Source organism: Schistocerca nitens, chromosome 7, assembly GCF_023898315.1.
Source record: "Schistocerca nitens isolate TAMUIC-IGC-003100 chromosome 7, iqSchNite1.1, whole genome shotgun sequence".
In the NCBI taxonomy this organism is placed as follows: domain Eukaryota; kingdom Metazoa; phylum Arthropoda; class Insecta; order Orthoptera; family Acrididae; genus Schistocerca; species Schistocerca nitens.
Window position 1 is genome coordinate 90,786,741 of NC_064620.1, and position 14,024 is coordinate 90,800,764.

At 47.6% G+C, this 14,024-nt stretch overlaps 1 protein-coding gene across 1 annotated transcript in view; it reads right to left on the reverse strand.

Moving 5' to 3' along the window:
- LOC126195486 (gamma-aminobutyric acid type B receptor subunit 2-like) overlaps positions 1-14,024 on the reverse strand; it is a 367,244-nt gene that overhangs the window by 141,381 nt on the left and 211,839 nt on the right. The window contains exon 9 of the mRNA XM_049934114.1: positions 11,618-11,753. Within this exon, the coding sequence (XP_049790071.1) occupies positions 11,618-11,753 (136 nt within the window). The remainder of the gene's footprint in view (positions 1-11,617; positions 11,754-14,024) is intronic.

Here is a 14,024-nt window from a genome sequence, read left to right on the forward strand (position 1 = left end):
ACAGGACCGGCAGAGCATTAATGTTGAGGAGAACGCACCAGGGCATGACTGAGTTCGGCCCTATGTCAGATGACAGTCCACCCAACACTTAAAGTCACATTCGCAGTGCTTCAAACGAAATTTTTGCTGGCGAGAAAATCTGCAGACTCAGCCAGAAACAGTTTAAGTGAGCGAAGCTTATGGCGCATCATACTCCATAACTCGACCAACCGTCGATAATTGGGACGAGAGTGATTATCAGTTGCTGTGGGATGTTGAAGATGGCCATATGGTCGAGAATGGGGTGTTCTGAATAAATCGTGTGTGTTATTACCGGCATATTCTGAAACTATCCTGGCTGCTCGTGCCTAAGACCCACGTTGCAGAGAAAGAAAGTGATAGTAATGTTATGTGCAAGTATCTAGATTCGGTGTGGCGGAATTATTTTGTCCATAGGAACTAGTTTCAGTCTCGCAAACTCTCTGGGTTCTGCTATTGTCAACTTCACTTAAATGTTGTAAATTTTGTACAACTACTTCACTGGAGGACAAAGGGTCTCGACAATATAGTTGATTTTACCACATTACTCTACTTTTTCGTTAATGGTGTACTGACCTATTTCATAGTGTTATTGTAGTCATCCATGGTTGAGCAAGGAGGATAGATGGGAGTGCAGCGTAACCACAACTACATCGTAGGTCAGGATAGGTGGTTTTAACTGGGCGAGAGTCTGCAGTTGGACTTCAAGGAAGAATGTCGTCCATGTCGAAATTAAGTCCTGCCACCTTTTAGATATCCGCTAACCGTCAGATGCGAGTTGTTGGCTGTCTAAATTCCACAAATGAATATTGGACTGACTCTTCCTCTTGGTGTAAACCGATGTACTTCTCTGTATCAGAGTTAAATTGATAAACCATTTTCATAAAATAACCGACAGGAGGTCAACCGTGTTACAAGTCAGCACCTTAATAGAGCTCACTGCTAGTTTTTAAGTTTTATAAGTGGTGCAGAACTGACGTTAAGGGAGTCACGTGACTCTCGATCGCATAACTACGTCATGCCAATGAAATCGTGTGCATGTGCAAGTCGGCTGTAACGAATCGGTGCAGTCGAAAGGGAGTCGAGACGGAATGGCTGAAACGAGCTAAGCGAGAAGAACGTGTCCATGACCACATCTTAAATGAAGTTTCTCTATGCGTTGGTGTATCGACACATATTGCCCAAAATGTCTACAAGAAACCGTGGTCGCGGCCGTGGAGCACTGCGTGAGAGCATTTACCGTAAAAATATCCCACAAAAAGGCCTGATGCCAGTGAACGAACGCACATCCATCCCAACCAGTTTCAGAGCGAACATTACGAAGGAAACTGTGTACCATGAGCCGGCCAGAGTGGTCGAGCGGTTCTAGGCGCTACAGTCTGGAACCGCGCGACCGCTACGGTCGCAGGTTCGAATCCTGCCTCGGGCATGGATGTGTGGGATGTCCTTAGGTTAGTTAGGTTTAAGTAGTTCTAAGTTCTAGGGGACTGATGACCTCAGAAGTTAAGTCCCATAGTGCTCAGAGTCATTTGAACCATTTGTGTACCATGACGTTTTAGAGTCGGGTACCTTGCAGAAGCTAATTGCTTACAGCGGAATATAACCGTGAACCGCTTCAGTGGACCAAAGAATGCAAAGCCCGCTCAGTATCTGACTGGAGGTATGTAGTGTGATCCGACTAATTGAGATTTTGTCTCTTTTGAAATAACGCTAGGTGTCCAGTGCACAGACGATCCAATGAGGCGTTTTACTCGCTGTGTGCGTACAGTGTAGTAAAGGTGCAGGTGAGTCTGTAATGGTTTGCATTAGTTTTACATAGCAGGAGTGGGGCTCACTCATTCAGATTCACGCGAACACGAACCAGAATATGTATTTCACCATCCTTAGTGACCAGTTGTTACTCTTTTTTCTACTTCTACAGCTACATCTACGTAGATACACCCATAGCCACCACACGTTGCGTTCGTCATTTCCTTTCATGTTCCACCCGCAAACAGAGCGAGGAAATAACGACCGAGTATAAGCCACCGTATGACCCTAATTTCTTGTATCTTATCTTCGTGGTCCTTACGCTCAATGTATGTTGGCGGCAGTAGAACCGCTTGGCACTCAGCTTCATATGGCGGTTCTCTACAATCTCTCAACAGTGTTTCTCGAACGTCGCCTTCCCTCCCGGAATTCTCATCTGAGTTCCCGTAGCATCTCCGCAGCACTTGCGTGTTGTTAGAACCTAACGGTAACAAATCTAGTAGCCCACCTCTGAATTGCTTCGATGTCTTCCTTCACGACCTGGTACGGATCCCAAACACACGAACAGTACTCAAGAATAAATCGCACCAGCGTCCTATTTGCAGTCTCCTTTACAGGTGAACCGCTCTTTCCTAAAATTCTCAAAATAAACCGAAGTCGACGATTCGCCTTCCATACCGCGACTCTCACATGCTCGTTTCATCTCATATCGCTTTTCAGTTTCAGGCCCAGATATTTAAACGGCTTGACGTGTCAAGCAGGACAACAGTAATACTATATCTGAACATTAGAAGTTTGATGTTCCCGCTCATCCGCAATAACTCTCATTTTCCCACATTTACGGCTAGCTGCCATTTATCACTTTTTTTTTATATAAGTCATCTTGTGCCTTCCTACAGTCACGCAACTTCGACACCTTACCGTACACCACGGCATCATCAGCAAACAACCGCAGATAGCTGCCCACCCAGTCCACCAAATCATTTATGTATAAACAGAACAACAGAAGTCCTATCACACTTCCCTGGGGCACCCCTGACGATACCCTAGTCTCTGACGAACGCTCGCCGCCGAGGACAGCGAGCCGGCCGGTGTGGCCGTGCGGTTCTAGGCGCTTCAGTCTGGAACCGCGTGACCGCTACGGTCGCAGGTTCGAATCCTGCCTCGGGCATGGATGTGTGGGATGTCCTTAGGTTAGTTAGGTTTAAGTAGTTCTAAGTTCTAGGGGACTGATGACCACAGATGTCAAGTCCCATTGTGCTCAGAGCCATTTGAGCCGAGGACAGCGTACTGGTTCCTATTATTTAAGAAGTCTTCGAGTCAGATGCATATCTGTGAACATATTGCAGATGCTCGTACCTTCGTTAACAGCCTGCAATGAGGCACCGTGTCAACTTCTTTCTGGAAATCTAGAAATATGGAATTTGCCTGTTGCCCTTCATCCAATGTTCTCCGTGTGTCATGTGAGAAAAGGGCAAGCTGAGTTCCGCACGAGCAATGCTTTCTAAAATCATGCTGATTCGAGGACATAAGCTTCTCGGCCTTAAGAAAGTTTATTATATCCTAAATGAGAATATGTTCTAGGATTCTACAGAAAACAGAAGTTAGCGATATTGGTCTGTAATTTTGCGGGTCTGTTCTCTTACCCTTCTTATATTCTAGAGTTAGATGCGCTTTTTCCCAGTCGCTTGGGACTTTATGCTGGGATTCTGTCTGGACCTGATGGTTTATTTGCTTTCAATGCTTTCAGTTCTTTATCTACGTCAGTTACGCTTATTCCTGTGTAGTCCATACGGGAATCTGTCTGATGATCAAATGATGGTATGACTGCGCGATTCTCATCATGATGTGCATGATGTGAACGCTCCCGTTTTCGGAGATGACAAACGCTGTGTTCACAGGGCTGCATGCATCAACCTCTGGTTTCACAACCCACTCTGGTACCTTATCGAAACTCAGTTAGTCCGCTAAGTCACCTTATCTTAGTCTCGTGGAACATGTCTGGGACAATTTGGAGCCGTGTGTGAAACGGCGCAATCAACATCTCCACAATTGTGTAGGTGTGTGAGATATAATCAACGATTAGTCGTTTCAGTTTGATATGGCACGGATACTTGGCTTTTGCAATTAGTTAAAAGTACAAATACACAGCCTGAGAAAGACAGTAAAGCATCCAAGACGTGGTCGGATTTCAGTATACATCCGCGCATTCGTGCACACCATCGGAAGGTGGCTAAACAATCAGAGTTGTAATCCTTTGTGACGTGCAGAAATGTCAGCAGAGTGCATAAGTGTTGATCATGATTGATATTGTTTCTAGGCCTGGTAGGGTATACCAGGGCCCTGAATAGTGAAGGACACGGAGGTGCTGTGTATTCATGTGAGACTTCATTGTCACTTCCTTACTTAGTTTCAAATGAGTCTGATTGTGAGTCTCCATTTGGCCGGCTGATCGAATCGTGCAACACCAAACCTTGTGGGCCATTCGAGTGTGACAGTACCTGATAATGTGACGTCAGACGTACTCGTGATCAAGGTTCTGGTCTCCCAAGTTTGATAAGACATGATAGCCATATTGTGCACCAAAAATTCTGTAACTTTCTCACACATCCGAGAACAAGTAAGGTACTCCCTACAACATTCTGAGCCATCTCGAGCAATTGGTTGGATAGTTACTGCAGCTGGACTCTAAAATCACCGCCCCATGCGTAAGCTACCGTTAACACCACAACACGAAAGACTGTATTTGAAATGGTACCATGCCCAGATAGCATGGACGGTTGATGAATGGCTTCACTCTGTATTCAGCGTTGAACCGCAGTTCTGCTCTACCCCAGCTGACCATCATCAGCTAGTCTGGCAGCGACCTCGGGATAATATCCTTTCTTCAAGTATTTTGGAGAGTAAATGAAATGATAATTAAATGGACACCGTAGCTGCAAACAGGCGTTGATGTACTTCATTGAGGACATGTTGAAAATATGTGCCCCGACCGGGACTCGAACCCGGGATCTCCTGCTTACATCGCAGACGCTGTATCCATCTTTTTTTTAATGTAAGGTAATGACAGAATTGATGACAGTCAGGGGGCAGAGTGAGCAGGGGTCGTACTTGGAGGCCTGGCCACCGTGACCCCGTCTTCTGACAGAATACATAAGGGAGAGGCAATAGGAAGGAAACATTGCGCATTGTAGTTTCTTTGTTAGTAACAATAATACTTTATTTATTCATTTAATTTCAATGTCCCAAAAGAAAAATCATATATAAAAAAAGAAGGGAAAGAAATATAGGGCTGATGTGACATCCTCGTCACTTCACTGGGAGTAAATCCTATCCCTCGAAACAACGTAAACCTGGGACTCCCCACCGCTTCGGGGGGGTTATGAAATATGCTGCCTAGAAAGTTCGCAAAATGCGTTTTATATTTAGAGTGGCGTCGGATGATTTCGTGTTGTTCTAGTAGATAATGCCAATAGTCCATGCCCGATATCAAGGTCCGCGAGAGCACGTAGTGCGATGCGTGTCTTCCAATCCATCGGATTGCCGAAGTTTTTTGTGAGGGGAAAAAGACAGCGTCAGGGAAAAATAAAGTGTCATCGGTGCGTCGGAGGAGGGCCATGATGCGTTGCGTCAGCCGCCAGACATCCTTTGCCCCACCGCACTGCTGAGAATGTTCGTCGGTGTCCTGCATGCCACATATAAGGCAGAGCGGGGAATCTACCATGCGAATGTCGTACAATCGTTGGCAGTTGACTGTCTTGCGGTTGATTAGTGTATACCATGACGATCGCGCTGCTCTGGTGAGGAGAGCACGTAGAGCGATGCGTGTCCTCCAATCCAGCGGATTGCCGATGTTTTTTGTGTGGGGAAAAAGACAGCGTCAGGGAAACATAAAGCGTCCATCGTGATCGTGGATTCGTCCGCGCGTCGGAGGAGTGCCATGATGCGTTGCGTCAGCCGCCAAACATCCTCTGCCTCACCGCACCGCAGAGAATGTTCGACGGTGTCCTCCATGCCACATATAAGGCAGAGCGGGGAGTCTACCATGCGAATGTCGTATAATCGTTGGCGGTTGACTGTCTTGTGGTTGATTAGTGTATAACATGACGATCGCGCTGCTGTGGTGAGGAGAGGTGTATGGACAGCTCGCCAAATCTGTCGCCTGTTTCGTGTTGGGTATTGAAGTTCGACAACATTGCTGCCATGATGACGCCGCAAGTATCGATATATCTCACGGGTAGTGGGGATTCTTGTAGAAGGTATCTGTAACTGTACATAAATAAAATCAACAAAAAATCGCGCGTCGTAACCTGGGACTCCCCACCGCTTCGGGGGGGTTATGAAACATGCTGCCTAGAAAGTTCGCAAAATGCGTTTTATATTTAGAGTGGCGTCGGATGATTTCGTGTTGTTCTAGTAGATAATGCCAATAGTCCATGCCCGATATCAAGGTCCGCGAGAGCACGTAGTGCGATGCGTGTCTTCCAATCCATCGGATTGCCGAAGTTTTTCGTGAGGGGAAAAAGACAGCGTCAGGGAAAAATAAAGTGTCATCGGTGCGTGGTGGTTCAAAAGACGTCGGAAGAAGCACATCCAGGATGGCCGACGTGATGGCGTGTTGCCGTTGGTTCCAAGTGCGTAGCGTCGCTCGCAGGTATAGAGCTAGAGCCTTGTTCCGCACATCCGTGAGGTTAAGTCCTCCTGAATGGTGTGGGAGAGTCAAAGTCTCGTATTTGATCTTAAACAACATTCCTTGGCTGACATAGTATCCAAAGGCCGCCATTAATCTGTCGGCAATACCATGTGGCATTGGCAGTACCTGTGCCAGGTGCGGCAGTCGCGAGGCCAGGTGAACATTAGTGTAGTCCACCCTTTGGAACAGGTCGTGCGTTCGGAGTGAATTGTTGCGTATGTGCAGTCGGACGTTCTGGAGGAGACGTCGATAGCTCGCCGCCGCTGATTGCCGTAGCGATCGGGTGAACAACACACCAAAGCGTCGCAAGATGTCCACCGTCGTAAACGGACTGTGCAGAGCGTCCAGCCCTCGACCGATGTGCATGATCTTGGTTTTATTCATGTTGACCCTGCTTCCCGTAGCTACTCCGTACGTAGTAAGAAGGGTAACCACCTGACTTACTTCGTTCTCCGACCGGACGAGTATCATCAAGTCGTCGGCATATGCACGACACGTGAAGGAGCTCGCACGGAGTCGGACGCCTGTTAGAGTCCGTCTAAGAGTCTGCATCAATGGTTAGAGCGCTATTGTAAACAGTATCATCGACAAGGAACATCCTTGCTTAACTGAGCTGCAAACAGGAATCGTTCCTACCTCCCTGCCATTGACTCTCACCGTCGAAGAAGCGCCGCGAAGGAGGCGCATGAGGACGGTAATAAAATCCAGTGGTATCGCCATGCGTCGCATGGTCAAGGAAATCATGGTTGATCCTGTCAAAGGCACGATGAAAATCCACCGATACGAACGCCGCTCGCATGCGACAAACTTCCGTCAGGGAAATTACGTCACGGTATTCGCCGAGGATAGAATGTATGTCGCTCCGAACCCCTAGACAAGCCTGGTCTGGTGGTATTGTCTTGGATATTACAGTCTTGAGCCTTGCCGCCAACATTCGCGCAAAGATCTTATAGTCAGTATTGAGCATCGTGAGAGGTCTAAATTGTCACTCGCTGTCGATTTCGGTATTGGTATGAGCAGTCCCGCCATGAACTGCGACGGAACGTCTGTGTCAGGGCTCAATAGCTCATTATATATCAATACCAACTGGGACATCATTAAATCCACAAATGCGCGATAAAATTCGAGTGTCAACCCATCTGGCCCAGGGGATTTATGCACCGCACCCTTCGCGAGTGCGCCCCGGATGTCGTCTTCCGTTAGGGGTTCCAATAGCGCCTCTGCATCCGGACCATCCACCTCCGTTTGCATCTGTCGCAAAATTTCTTCTCCTGTCAGATTGTCCGTCGGCGTCCCAGTGAAAAGGAGGCGGTAATGCTCCAGAAACTCAGCAGCAATGTCCTGTTGTGATGTCAAGGGCCGACCATCGTCATCATGGAGCACTGTGATTAGGGATCGGCGATTACGCGCATGTCCCTTGGACACATGATGCATGCCAATACGTTCTCCATCGACGTTGTCCAAGGACCGAGCACGGATCGAAAGTCCCTCCAGTCGACGTCTCGTGATCGATAAAATGCAGGCCAGAATGCGATGGACTTCCGCTTGACGCTCGGGCGATGGGGCCCTGGAGGACAGGTCGCGGAGCACCATGTAGTAATAATCAACTGTATCTCGGAGCGATTTCGCTTTTTCCTTGCCATACGTTATGAGAGCTCTTCGTATCGCCGGTTTTGTACACTGCAGCCACCACGAAAGAACCGTACGGTGCAGCGGCAGACGGCGAGTGCAAGTCTGCCATGTTTCTTCGATCCGCTGGCGACATTCGAGATCCACCAATAAGGATGAATTAAGTTTCCAGGAACTACGACTTCGCCAGACCCGCTGCTGTTGGAGGGTTAACGTGCATAAATATGCAAGGTGATCCGTAAAAGCTGTGGGCCAACGTTCAGCAGCCAACACGTGATCTCTTAATCCGTCAGAAACATAAATCCGATCCAGCCTGCTCGCCGAGTGGCTAGTAAAATATGTGTAACCCTCTCGCTGCCCATGGATCTTTTCCCACGTGTCCATAAGGGCCATGTCCCGGCAGATCGTGTTCAATGCGTGGCAGGAGCTGAAATTAGGTGTTTGATCCTTCGGTGTGAGTACGCAGTTAATATCCCCCCCTACCAAGATGTGGTCATACCTCCCACGGAATAGGAGGGCAATCTCCTCCGAGTAGAATCGTGCACGCGCCTGTCGACTGTCAGATCCGGAGGTTGCAGAGATGTTGACGATACGAATGCCGTTCACGGTCATAGCCAAACCCCGAGCCGAAGGAAGGTAATCGAGGTCACACATCGGAATCCCTTCCCTGACTAGTATCGCTGTGCCACGTCCTCCATCTGGAGTCGGCGCTAGGTAAGTGTTGTATCCATGCACGTCGGGAAAAGCAGCATTGCAGGTTTCCTGCATCAGCAGAATATCAACGTCTGTGGCGTAAATCATATCCCGGAGAAGTTGCATCTTTGCTAACGAACGTGTGGTGTTAATGTTCACGGTGCCCACCTTATATGCTTGGTTCGTTGTCGTTGTCATGCTCGTGTCATGTCATTGAGAACTCCAAAGGCTGTAGTCCACTATTCGTGCACAGAGGTGTGCCCGCCAACGGGCTGCCCTCCTTTGTTGTCGTTCCGTGATGTGCATCCTGTAGGTGAGTGGTCATCATTTGGGGGTGGCAATTCCTGTATGTCTTCGACTGGTTCCGCCCAGTCGCAGTGGTCATCCATCCGAGAAACGTCCTCTGATGTATTTCGACGTGGCTGCCGGGACAATGGTGTCCCTGACTCCTTCGTCGGCAGCGCTGGGTCAGTCGGTGTCAATGAAGAGTGACCATCTGAAAGGCAGGACATCCGGTCACCATCTGACGGAATCCTGTCAGCGTCCTCTAAAAGCACGTGTTCTGTGTCAGACAGTTCTTCGGCTAGGATACCTTCCGTGTCCCCTGGGCTAGGGGGGGACTTGTCACCGGAACTTTGGCGACGCTTTTTGCGACGCTTCGGCGATCGCTGTTTGCGTGCCCTGCCCTCTGCTGCCTCACTGTGTTCATCGATCGTTCGTTGGTCCGTTGCCGGCGCCACTGTCTCGATCTCTACTTCCACGCCGCGTGCTACATGTGAGTTTTCGGAATGTTCCTCCCTCAACTGACGTGACGTGGGTGTAGGGACATTCTCCGAGTCACTTCCATGCTCCCGTAACTAGGTCTGCTCTTGCATAAACACGTCCTTGTCACGCTCCGAACTTGGCAACACCTCCCGGCGGGCCACCGACACGTACGTCACTGGCAGTTGCGTAGAAACTTCTCGCTGTGACGCTTCTCCATGTGGCAGTTGCACGACGCGGCGTTGTATGCACTCCGAGCGGATATGTCCTTCTCCACCACAGCCAGAACAGGTGCGTGGCTGGCCATCGTAGATCACAATAGCTCGACATCCGCCATTGTATAAATAAGACGGGATATGTTTATTAAGGACGATCCGCACCTGTCGCACGCCGTTTAGCACAGGATAGGTACTAAAACTTGCCCAGCGTTCAGGCGTATGACTAAGTACCGTTCCATATGGTCGCAGCGATTCAGTAACCATCGATTCTGGCACCTCAAACGGCAATTCAAAGATCCGAATGACCCTCACACCCAATCCTGAAGGAGTTACTGTTACATCGCTGATATGGCCATCAGAGTGTCGAAATTTAAATCCTCTTTGAGCAGCGGAGAGAGTTCTTTCACACGCATCTTCATCGGTCATCTTTACGTACATTGTACTGCTTACAATGGACAGGTGTATTCCAATTATGTCTGCAGCAGGTAAACGAACTTCTTCCCTCAAGAAACGCTCTATTTCGAAAGCTTTGGGTCTGGCAAATTCGTTGTCGAACGTAGATTGGAGCGTAGTCTTTCGAAAATTGTGTGCCATGGCGATCGAGTCAGACAACAACACACGCGAGTACCGGCGGTGTAAACACTTCCTCGTCCACGCGCGCCCGCGGCCGGGACAGCAGGTCCGTGCCGCGCCACCGCCTAAAGCAGACTGCACATCTGAGCCACCGCGGGTACAGAGGATAATGCGTCCGCAGGGACTTATCCCTTGCACGCTCCCCGTGAGATCCACATTCCCAACATGTCCACACCACTACATTCGTAGTGCGCCTAATAGATGTTTGCCCATCATACTCATTACTCGTGGCAGATTAATCTACCAAGTCCCGATTTTGTTATCACTGCAGTAACATCACAAACCATCTCAGCTGGTGAAATTTCATTTCGTTTTCTCCTCGACTTATGGCTGCTTTACATTTCGTGTCAGGCAGTGTTGCTATCAAGATGCAGAAGTACTGTTCAGTACTGAAATTTCCTCTCATTCACATCAACCTACGACATGGCTGTAATGAAGTGCATTGTGTGCCGTTTCATATGGCACTATATAAAGACCCAAGCGATTGTTTCAGACTGGGTCCATTGCCCTACAGAGTGAAATGAAAAACTATCTTAATTCTCAGTGTGCCTCCTAGCAGCGAAATAAGATTCGAGCTTCTTGTGCTGAGAAAAAGTGTCGAGACTTTGTCGAGTTTATGGAGACATGCTTTGACTTCAGGTGGCTATAATTATAAAGTGTAGCTACTCATAGTCGTCTGGTGTGGGCTGTAATTATCGTACTGCAGCGAAACTTGGTGGATATTGTAATGCATTAATGTGGAACCGATTTACGATGGAAAAAATTAGTCCAAATTTGTGACACTAGGTTGAATCCTGGTACGGTAAATGCAATATAGAGGTACAGAAATGTTTTCACATGTAATGGTTTACGAACAGGACATAGGCATAAACAGTCAAACAATTGAGTAACGCCTATTGGTGATTTTATTATTAGTTGTCACTTTTGCGTTTTCCCCAATATCAGCACCAATGATGTCGACGGGATGATGTACAGCGTCAAATTTGCACCTGGTAGTAAAAATTGGAACTAATTTTTTTTTTTTCCAGCGTAAAGCGGTTTCATATTAACGTATTAACATATTTACCAAGTTTCTATGCCGTATGATAATTAGAGCTCACAATGGACTTCCGTGAGTAACCGCTTTTTAATTATAACCGGCCTGAACTGGCTACTTGCGGCCAGCGCAGCGCCTGACGTGTCAGCGTGCGTGCAGCGGCGCTGCGTGCGGCGGGCTGCCTACCGTGCAGACGGCGGGGAAGTGCGTGCTGGCGGGCAGCGTGGCGTGGTCCAGGCCCAGCAGGATGACGGCCGTGTACACGAGGATGCAGCCCACCACCGCCATGTTGTTGAGGCGAGGGCTCGACAGCTTGATGTACCTGCCGGCGGGCGAGCTGTCAAGTGCGAGTGCACAACAACAAAGGACAAAGCGATGCTTCGTGCTAGTTAGTGTCTACCAAAGGCACACAGGGCAGTGCACATTAATCAGATACATACATGGTGAGAAAGTTTAGGAGTAAGCACTTACAGTACACAGTATTCCTTTCGAAAAAGTACAAAATTAATTCCATCATGCCCCTATGTGTCATGAAATGAGTCACCGGGCTCTTAAGAGCTGTCAAGACAAAAAAATAAATTTTGCATATTGCTGAAACTTTAATATTGAACATTGTGATCCAGAAACACGTTATGATATCAATACATTGGTTTGTTTGTAATGTAATTCTGGCGGAAACAGACAATATTTCTACCGTGTCAGTTTGTACGGCCTATGTCTATGTAGACATTGCAACACTTTTGCAGCATGTCATTCCGAAGGTTGTGTTACTTTAGAATGGTTCGCAGGACAATAACTTACTATGAGATGCTCCGCCAAGTCACTCTAATGGAGCAGGGAATGAGACGGGTGAACGTCGCAGCGAATGCCGCTGTGAGTCGAAGTGATGTTTCTACAATCTCGAATAAGTTCCTAGCGATAAGATAAGTTGAGGATCGTCACAAAAGAGACCGCAGAAGAAAACCAACAGCTGTGCAGGACTGGTATCTGCGTATAAGAAGAAGCAGAAACCGTCGACAAAATGCTACGCGTCGAAGCGGTAGTTCCAAACAGCTACAGGAGTGTCCGTGTCGGCACAGACGATACGAAAGAGGCTCCATGAGGAGATATTACGTGTCAGAAGGCCACTCAAGGCTCCTCCTCTAAATTGGGTTCAAAGAGGGGCTCATATCACATGAACATGAAAGCACTCTTTGTGGACTAAGCATCAGTGGGACACAACGCCCTTTTCTGTAGAGACTCCTGTCAGTCTTCAACCTGATTCGATTGTGGAGGCAACTAGGACAACTTTTACACCATAATGTAGAATACCGTAAAATGGATCACCTACAGTCGTCCTTACGATGTTTTTTATTATATGACAGTCAGTTTCGAGGCTTCAGTACACCATCTTCAGGTCTTAATTGATGCTGAGAGGATTAACTCCAGTCGTATAGGCCATTCACCAGTGGCCAATATCTATTAACTGCTTTGCGCAGACTACGTGTGACAACGATATTGTGTCACAGCGATGTTGTCTCTCTAACATCGTTGTTACAGGTAGTCGGCGAAACCCATTTCTCGCTGGCCGCTGTGGCCGAGCGGTTCTAGGCACTTCAGTCCGGAACCGCGCTGCTGCTACGGTCGTAGGTTCGAATCCTGCCTCGGGCATGGATGTGTGTGATGTCCTTAGGTTAGTTAGGTTTAAGTAGTTCTAAGTCTAGGGGACTGATGACCTTAGATGTTAAGCCCCACAGTACTTAGAGCCATTTGAACAATTTTTTGAAACCATTTCTCAGATGTTGGCCACCGATGAAGCACCGAAACTGGTAACAGTATGATAAATAACGACGTAAGGTCAGATGTAGGTGTTCCAGTTATGACATAAGTGAGCGGCCCTAGTCGCTCAAACCCCCAATCAGAAGGATGTACACACAAGAACGTTTTGGGGTGGCATCATTTATTGCGGTAGGGCAACCTTTGTGCCAATACTTGGGATAATGAATGGTGTGAAGTGTCTAGACGACATTCCTACACGGGCTGTGACTCGATTTGGTGAATATATTCGAGTGGTATTGACGCTGATGGACAACGCTTGTCCCCATCATCACAATCTTATTAACACCTTTCTAATGGAGCACAGAATCAATGGGATGAAACGGCCTCCATATTCTAGAGATCCCAGCGGCTTTCAGAATGCGTGTACCATGCTAAAACGACCGATTTGGAATCGTCTTGTCCTGTCAGAGACATTGCAGGCCATCACAGCGGTCACTGTGAAGGAATGGAAAATTTCCCACAGTTTTATTTCGATAATTTGGCAAGGAGTATGCTTAACCGCATTCAAAAGTGTCACCAGTTTGTTCCCTTTTGTAAGGTATTGTTTTTGTTATTGTTTGTGTTTATCGATTGTAAATGTGTTTATCTTCTTTATTTTGATTGTTTTATGATTTTACGTGACAGAAAGACACCAGTTTTATTTCCTACTATGTTCAGTATCGACAATGAAGCAATATGTAATGTTTATTTTGACCACTGTTCTCCTGGAGACATTACACATTGCTAGACGGTGCCCAAAAAAGGACTCACTTCCCTTAAAATTAAATAACAAGAA